Below are 9490 nucleotides of genomic sequence, written 5' to 3'. Positions count from 1 at the left end.
GTTGTCACCTATTCAAGTGCGAATACAATTACAGATATCCTACCTGAATTGACTTTAGATTATCAGACTAATTTAAATATCGGTACCAAAATATTCAATCAATCTAATAATTACAAACGTTATTCTCAAAATTAGACAAATATTGATAATCAAAAAGAACTTTTATAAAGAAAATCAAGAATCTCCGAAACAAAATAACCAAAACATTATCACCCCTCAAATCAGAAAAGTATCTACTCCATAATCAAATAACAGAGAACAAAAGAGAAAGTTATAGTGGGAGGGGGAAATCCTGCGCGATCTATGAATCTGTCAGCGTTTCTGCCCTAGCCGTTCTCTCTTGCCAAATAGGCGTGTGTTCCCCTATCTTTTATTTAATTTTTGCCCTAATTATTTTGTAGATGAGCTTTTGGGCCTTTAGTTAATTTCTCATATCAAGAGGATGTAGTTAGTCATGGTCATGACTAGCTAGGTTGTGCAAATCTGAATTTTTCTTTCCTTTTTCTGTCAATTATGTCAAATTTAATATTTGCCTTTGCACACAGCAAATAAATAATTCACAATTTATCCAACAATAGACTCACTAAAGAAATCCAAAGTGTTCTTAGACAAAATGACTATCACTCAACTCATAGATCTTAAAGCAATATAGTTACTATTGATATCAGCAACACATTCACTTGTGAGAAACAACCTTGCCAAACGCTCCACGAGCCTTCACTTGCCGTGGCATTTTTCAATTTCCGTCTACATTCCTTCTCCACCTCGATTGAATTAATACACACGCCGACTTTCAACTACTCATAATACAAAACCAACCACTTGGTACCAACAAGTTTCCCAAATGCATAAAAGATAAAGGGTGACGAAAAAACTCAAACTCGTATAAGATTGGCTAAGACTATATTACAATTACATACTATATGAGTTATAACAAAAGTATCGAAGTGTCATATGGGATTTTTTTTATTTTTATTATTATTATTTTTTTCAAACGTGCCTTTTTCTGGATTTGAATTCATCCCACTAGAAATAGCAATTGAAGTCGACTTTTTCGACCCAAATCCAAACCCATACCGGATAAATAATGTAGTTATTTCTCTTTTTGGTAAGGTCCAATTTTCCTTTTACAAACACCCATATTGTATATATTATGGTTGTTGCTATATTAACCGAAACAAATCAATATCATGTTAATTTGTTGCAGTTCAACTCATGTACATCTGACATATAACATTTGATTTTATTAAACACAGTACTTGTTATATCGAGTAAAATAATTTTTTTGGATTCATATTAATATATGTGTTGTATAAATATATTTCCAGAGTTGAAATTAATAACTGTTTTTATTATATGATTATATTTGTAGAAGTTGAAATTAATAACTGTTTTTATTATATGATTATATTTGTAGAAGGTTTTGCAACAAGGTTACACCCTTATTTCCATATTTTTTTTTTGTTTTCATACTAAATTAAAAAATGATAATCATTTAATTAGTAAGTAAAAAGATAAGATGATTTTTTATATTTTTATGCATAAAAAATAAATATTTTTATAGTTACATACGAGAATATATATTTTTAAAAAATGAGAAGGTTTAGGTTTACACACAAACTTCCGTCTTCCACTATAAATCTGTAATTTCAATGGCGCTTCCGATTTCCCGCAGGCGACTTCACACTCCGTCTTCTTTTCTTCTTCACGAATCTTCGTAACTTCATCCATTGGCATCTTCTGCTACTATTTACACAGCACCATCAATTCTGTAAGTTCAGTTCCTCCCTTTTAAAACCTGTTTAATCTTATACGCGTAAAAAAGTACGAGAAATTTTCGATCATTCACTGCAATTTGCAATTTGGTTATTTTCGTGCTTGCTGTTTTGCTATTTCCATTCGAATTTGTTGTTTTACGGATTAAAGAGAAGCAATTGCGAATGTCTTCCAAGAATTTTGCGTGTTTACTGTTCTCTGTTTCTGGTATCAATTTGATCCGGTCGGGTCCAACCCGGATCCGGCTGGTTTTGGGCGGGCGGGTCCCGTGTCCGCCTCCGCCCCCGTTTCTACCCAGTGGGATAAAAACAAACATTTGACAAATGGATAGATATTTAAACAGTGAGGGTTTATTTGGTTTTAGCTTGATTTTGGTATTTTATTTGAATTTTTGGTTTAAATAGTATTACGATCATTTGGATTTGAAATTCAAACTTAGCACCCCATACCTTATAGATTTTAGCTTTTAGGTACTTTTGTTATTAGATATAGATGAATTCGTGAAATTGTGAAAATGTGAAAATGATGATTTTGTGTTTTTAGTTGGCATTTATTGTTATGCGTATATATTGTATTTTTTTGAATTCGTCTTATAGAAATAAAACATTGAACACATTCATTAAGTTTGTTCGGTTTAAAATTTTAAGTAAAAAAATGTGTTAGATGTAACATTTAAGGAAAACGGAAATGCATTGTCGAATGTCGATTTAATAGTAAGAAAATGGAAACGAAAACACAACTAACCATTTGAAAATAAAATCATTTTGGATTGCATACCTTAAGAGACATTAATCTAAAAAATGGCCAATTGTTGTTAAAGGTCATGTTTTAGCATGCATAAGTGTGAAAATTGCTACCTTTTTTGGTGAAAATTTACTTTGTAATCTTTATCTGCTTCGTTTTCATATGCTGCTGGATCTTTGCCATGATACTTTCGTGCAAAATGGCATTATTTTCAGTTGTTCGAAGATAAACTTGGAGCCTTGGCTTTGTTTTACCAAAACATCAAAATTCAACAAAAGCGAGGAAGCGGCTAATATGTAATGTCTCGTCAGCAATGTGTTTGCTCGATTCAGGTGATTCTACCAATTTTTATCTTGGGCATTAGATTCTACCGAACAAGTAAATAATTCAAACCCCATTAAGCTAGAGAAGCTAATGCTCGATAAAGCATTCTCTTTGGAAATTAGTGATCCCATTCACCTTTGAACTCGCCAATGTCAAATGGTACACGTAAGAGACGCTCTGAACTTACTAAACCGTCGACTTGGCTACTCAATTGCATAAACCATGATCCGATAAAAAATGTTATCCCAGTTGGCCCTCGTTTCCAAGTCAATGTTCCCAAATGGGAGGGCGCAATTAACAAAAGTCGTCTTCTTCTTGGATATAAATGGGATGATGATAATTCCAAGTGGTTGGGTTCCCGTGTTTGGCCAATTGGCTCTCGTAATATGACAACCACCGAGAAAGAAATTGGCGAGGGGAGGCCCAACTCATGTTCTTGCGCCCTCCCGGGATCGGTTGATTGCATCAAACATCATATATTGGAAAGAAGGCTACTTTTGAAGCGCGAGTTGGGGGGCGTATTTTTTACTTGGAAGTTTGATGAGATGGGTGAACGAGTTTCAAAGTCATGGTCGATGAAGGATCGCAAAACTTTTGAATCAATAGTTAAAATGAAGCCAACATCTGAGGGGAGGGACTTTGTGAGGCGTGCCTTGAGGCATTTTCCCAACAAATGCCGTAAAGGCATTGTTAGCTACTACTTTAATGTCTATGTTCCCGATCGTTTGAGTCTTCAAACAAGGCTGCCGTCCACGAAACAAGTGGACACTGATGATGAGGATGAGGTATTGGATTGTAAGTACTTGGGGATGAAGAAGAGATCCGAAAAAGGGAAGATGCTCAAGTCATAATTCGAAAAATATGAAATGCTCTCTATGATCGTAGAAAGGTGATGTAATACGATTTGTTTCCTAATCGGTATGTTCCATCCCTTCAAATTTTACTTCCAAAGCATGATTGCAATTTTATATATTGAGCCGCGATAGTTCCTTATGCTTTTATTTTTATGTCATTTTTCCTTGTTGTATTTTTCTATCTAGAAAAACATGCTCATGAATCATGAAATTGATAACGAATTGCAATCTTTGGTTATCTTGTGCTAAGCTTTATTTTAAACCTAGTCTTGATTTTGTCCTTACGCTTGTTTATAAAATTGCATTGCGCTTCGAGTAAGTCAACGTGACTTTTGGGTTCTTTCTTCTAAGCTTATAAATGGATCGATTCTTTTGCGCAATGAAATGGATTTAGATGATATTTGGATTTTGACGACTCTACATTTAATTATACATTCTTATTGTGATGATAGTTCTTAGAAATTCTTTCAATTGGCCTTCTCGTTGCCGAATGGTTTGTTATTCATTGCTTATTGCTCGTCTTTCCTTTGTCACAATAGTTCTTTTTCTTGATTATTTGGCTAGGTATACGATTGATGACATGTGTTTCACCACGGATAGCTTCGCAACAAAATTTTGTGAGAATGTTACCTTGGAATGGAGGGCACGATCAACAAGTGACCGTGTTAGTGTTCAACAATGGTATTTTGTGTGAGGCGGCGACATAGTTTTATTGATGAATAGTGCTAGTATTGGCAAAGAAGGTGTTGAATTAATTTCACCACCGGTATCTTATCGAATTATTTGAATGTGACTTTGAAATTGATTAAGAAACAAAATTGTGAAATGAAATTGGGCGCAATGTGAGTTTGATTTCGCGTGGAAGTTCATAAAGGATCAACGAGGAAGAAAATGCATTTCTTGCCATGTCTTGATCATACATCCAATGTTCAATGTGTGGCTCCTTACAATCTATACAATTTTGCCAAAAAGAAACTCATGATCGATCAAGCACAGCTTTTTTAGGTTTCGATTTATGATATTTGTAATCGGTCTTTAAAGATCTAGTACCGTGTGTTCTTGTAGGAACTTTGATCTCTTTAAATGACCCAATATTGGGATCTAGATGCATTCTTTATTTCCTTTTTTTTGTTCGCATTCCCCTTATGCCGTAGACCTAATCATTCATCCACAAACACGTTCTGTGCAGCCTAACAACTTCTAACTAAAACTTGAAAATGGTACTAATATAACCTTTACTCAAATCTTGAAAACCAAACAAGCATACAATAGAGCATGGGAGAAAACTATCTATTATTCAAGAACTCGGATTTCATATAAATAAAGATTGAATAGCTTCGTGCGATTGCTTGCGCTAAGTTTTACAATCCTCGTCTAATTTGGACTTGGTTTGATATTCGATGTATTTTAGTTGTTTTATCGGGACATATGGGATACAATGGGGCATATGTTGTCCGCATAAATTCATATCGCTAGCCCGGATGCTCCAACCCAATAGTATAGTTGTGTTTTTTGTGGGTTTGATAGAAGTTTTTACTATTCAAATTCTTCTTTCTCTTAAAAAATATCACATCAAACAATTCTTTTTTTTATATTATATTACAAATTTATTTTATATTAAAAAAATCACATAAATATATATTCATATAATATCAAATAACTATTCAAATTTAATTTTTTACTATTCAAAAATCTAAACCCAAAATCTCAAATCCACAAACAAATATTTAAAATTATGTTTAATCATGTAGATTATATCGTTATTTAAGTTACAACCAAACATCTTGTTATTATAAAATCGAACTTCCAACTTGGAACGAAACATACTCTAAAATTGTGATACCAATTTTTACCATCCAAGGCAAAATTCTACAAAAATGAATTTTGAATACTATCGATGTTCCACCTATTTTGTTCTATTTATTACTCCATCCGTTCCAAACAAGGTGCTACATTTAAGTTGGGCACGAGATTTTAGGTGAGAAGTATTAAGTAGGATAATTGAGTAATTAAGTGATGTGATGAAGAGAGAAGTGTATATATATATTTTTATTATTAGAGTGATGTGATAGGATAAAATGTGGGGATATAGATTAAATATAATTAATTATTTCCTAATTTAGAAATATTGCAGAGTGTTTAGACATATCAAAAATTAAATGTTGCACAGTGTTTGAGACGGATGGAGTACTATTTAGGATTCTCTCACCTAAATAGTCACTTTTCATTTATATTTTAGGCAAAATAGCGAAAAAAACCCCTGTGGTTTTTCGAAATTGCTGAAAACTCCTCGTGGTTCTAAAACTCCAAAAACCTACTTGTGGTTTCCAAAATGTTGCAAAAAATTCTCCATCCAAAATGTTGCAAAAAATCCCTCATCCGTTAGGATTTAACAGCAGTTGTATATCACGCGCCTGAAATGCGATTTTTGGTCCATAAAGTGATATATTTTTGTGTAAAATTATTAAAATACCCTCATTCTTCTTCTTCCTCATTCTTCTACTTCCTTATTCTTCTTCTTTCTTATTGTTATCCATACTTTCAGAATTTAATCTCAATTCATTTTTTTTTATTTAAAATCTGCTAAACACAACCAAATTTGAAACCGATCCCAAATTTATCACAATTAATCAACCAGACATGGATCTTCTTCTATTTTACCAAACCCAAAAATATTTCTTCTTGTGTTTACAAGACGCAGAAACATTCTTCTTTTGTTTTAGCAAACCCAAAAATTTAAGAAATCAATTTGACATCAAGATTTGAAATCAATCTATAAAGAAAGAAAGAACATGCTGCTGGTGGTTGCAACGGCGTACGGAAGAATTTGGGAGAAAAAAATAAAGAAAAAAGAAAATTGGAGAAAAAGAGATAGAGAAATAAGAAAGAAAAACCTGCTTGCTTCTAGTTGCAACGACGTACGGAAGAATTGGAGAGAAAAAATAAAGAAGAAAGAAAATTGAGGAAAAAAAAAAAATTGGAGAAAAAAAAAAACTGGTGTCCAACCCCTTCTTTCTCCTCTTCTTCTTTTCCTTCTCTTCTTTCTTCTCTTTCTTTTCTTCATTCCTTCTTTCTTCCCTACTCCAGCCGCTTATGCCCGTCATCTTCTTTCTATTCTTATTATTTTTCAATTCTTCATTCTTCAAAGAAGAATTGGAGATGAAGAAGAAAAAAAAAAGAAATTAGGGGAAAAAGAAGAAAAGAAAGAACCGGGTGGAAACTGCGGCGTGAAAAAGAATTAGAGAAAAAGAAAAAAGAATTGAGGAAAAAGATGTGTGAAAAGAATTTGGGGAAGAAAAGAAGATGGAAGAAAGAAGTTAGGGGAGAAGAGAAGAAAATGAACAGAAAAAGAAAGAACAAAAGAAGAGAGAGAAATAAATTAAAAAATATATAAGTAAGGGTATAACTGTCAAATTTGATAAAAATTTAACAGTCTGTTAGTCAAATTTAAAGAGGGGGGAGAGTGTGCAACATTTTGGAAAGCACAAGTAGGTTTTTTGGAATTTTAGAACCACCGGGGGGTTTTCGGCGAATTTGTAAAACCACATTGTGATTTTTTACTATTTTGCCTATAATTTTATATTACCTACTCAATTATCAGTTATTTTTACCTTTATTTACCTAAATATCATTTTACTCTTTACTTTCCTTTAACTAAATATTTTTCATCTTACACAAACTTATTCATTGTTATAATGCTCCTTTTGTCCTGTTTGAAGGAACACATTTATTTATTTATTTATTTTTATGTGTTAGATATTTGAATATTAATTATTATATCAAAACATAGTACAAATTAAGGGAAAAAATGGCAAAAGTATTTCTATTAGTATTTTATAATACTAATACACTGATATTTATAAAAAAAAAATAAAATATACAAACATAAGAATATTTTTAATGTTAAATACAATGACGTAAAAGATAAATGTAATCATTAGAGACGGACAGATGTAGTACATCTTTTTAAAATCTACCGTAAAAACTTTCTAAAACAAGCATCCCGTTCTTTTTGTTTTGTATTTATTTTTTAAATTTTCCACCTTTGAATCATGTAGTTATTCAATTTCTTTCGAATTCCAATTTAATTGTTTCATTCGGCACACCTTTATTTATCAACTTTCCATAGCTATAATTTTCAATTTTAAACATTTTATCATGAGATCAATAGTGGGCTTTTTGGATTGCCTCGAGACCTTAATAGTTCGATAGTAATTGGCCTCAATTTTGAAATTTAAGCTATTAAAAGATGGTTAATAATTTACATGTCACTTCAATCTTTTTACTATTCAACCTTCAAATTTCCTCTGAAAATACATTATTCTTTCTAATAAAATATTAAATGAAAATATTATTTAAACCAAACACAAAACCCAAAACAAAATACAAAAAGAACACATCTATTTTATATCTCAAACAAACCTTCAAACGATGAAGAACTTCGACATGATAACATTGCAAAAAAGGCTAAATGTAAATTTAATTTTCTAAGGATAAAAAGTGTAAACACAAAGTTTACCGTTGTAAAATTATTTTTCTAATGTTTTCATATTCAAAGTAAACTAATGCCTATTAAAGATGATTGACAAATTCTTTCGATTGAGCCAATATGACGCAGCCGTCCAAGCTCTAAAATAGAAAAAATTATTGAAGATGAACTTGCAAAACATTACAATTTTTTTGTATCCGACTCAAAGGTCACCCAACCAAGTCATCACGAGGTCAGAATCACAAGAACCGGGACTTCAAGACTAAGCCAACAAGTTACCTTATTATATAATATATTTTATTATAATTTTTCATATAGTATAATTTCATATATATAAATTTTCTTATTATTTGTTTCCTTGCGGACTTACCTTTACATTTATTTCATATACTACTTGTTGTCTTTTATTTTCCTTAAGACCTATATACAATATCATTGCCTACTATTTTTTTTTTTTTTTATGACGTGGGAACCCAGCCGCTACCCAAAAGTGCGCATTGGGTACCTCGGCCGAACCTAATACCTTGCAAACTAGGCCCGACAGGCAAGTCACACTAAGCGAACCATGTGTGACAAGTAACCTGAGGCGTTGGGGGTTTGAACCCATGATCTTGAATAAAATTTCTTTATTGTTCATCTTAATATTTGTCTAGTGCTAGAATGTGATTTCTCTCACTTAAATATTTCAAATTGGGTTTTCGAAGTGATTCATCGGTCTGTGGCTTCCAATCATTTGCAGTGGGATTTAGCCTATTGTTTGTGTTTTAACATATGATTTTGATTTCAAGCCCGAGACTTATTCTCGTAGTTTGGTTATCATCCATGTTAATTCACATTTTATGCACTATCTTTCTTTTTCATTATCTCTTCTTTCATCCATATTTTGAATCCATTGGTTATATTGAACTTTATAATTAAAGAAATTATTATGAGCATAATTATACACAGTCTGGTCGTATCACAATTAGAAGGTGAAAGTAGAAAGAAAGATGGCATAGCAATAAATGTATAAAGAAAAAGAAGATACATAATAAATGAACCTGTCATACATGGTTCGTCTAGTGTGACTTGCCTTGTCGGGCGTAGTTTGCAGAGTAGTAGGTTGAGCCGGGGGTTTACCCAAAACACACTTGTCGAGTAGCGGTTGCGAGTTTCCATATTATCAAAAAAATAAAATAAAAAATTCTCAGAACAACTCGTGACCGTGAGGTCATGAGTTCAAACCCCAATGCCTTCAGATTTTCCATGCACATGATTCTCATAGTGCGACTTGACTTGTCGGGACTAGTTTGCAGGCTATTAG

The 9490-nt window shown here is 32.4% G+C and overlaps 1 protein-coding gene across 3 annotated transcripts; it reads left to right on the top strand.

Annotated features, from left to right (window-relative positions):
• The first annotated feature begins 1620 nt into the window (after nt 1-1620).
• LOC127249970 (AT-rich interactive domain-containing protein 2-like) lies at nt 1621-4777 on the top strand. Of its 3 annotated transcripts, none has more exons than XR_007838507.1 (3): nt 1621-1771; nt 2736-3762; nt 4263-4777. XR_007838507.1 is itself a non-coding variant. In XM_051273108.1 (3 exons), the coding sequence occupies exon 2, from the start codon at nt 2994-2996 to the stop codon at nt 3693-3695; it is 702 nt and encodes a 233-aa protein (XP_051129065.1). In that variant the 5' UTR covers nt 1621-1771; nt 2736-2993; the 3' UTR covers nt 3696-3733; nt 4263-4777. The 3 variants fall into 3 exon arrangements, 2 of the variants coding, with proteins under 2 accessions (XP_051129065.1, XP_051129056.1); XM_051273108.1 differs by having other exon boundaries at nt 2736-3733; XM_051273099.1 differs by lacking the exon at nt 4263-4777 and having other exon boundaries at nt 2736-3928.
• The last annotated feature ends 4713 nt before the right edge of the window (nt 4778-9490 follow it).

Source organism: Andrographis paniculata, unplaced genomic scaffold (genome assembly GCF_009805555.1).
Source record: "Andrographis paniculata isolate CXL003 unplaced genomic scaffold, ASM980555v1 Contig11END, whole genome shotgun sequence".
Taxonomy (NCBI): domain Eukaryota; kingdom Viridiplantae; phylum Streptophyta; class Magnoliopsida; order Lamiales; family Acanthaceae; genus Andrographis; species Andrographis paniculata.
The sequence above is the reverse complement of the archived record's forward strand: the minus strand, read 5'-3'. Positions and strand labels throughout refer to the sequence as shown.

What these genes read in the sequence shown, in the direction of transcription:
- LOC127249970 (XM_051273108.1), top strand. Translation starts at nt 2,994, where the DNA reads ATGTCAAATGGTACACGTAAGAGACGCTCTGAACTTACTAAACCGTCG.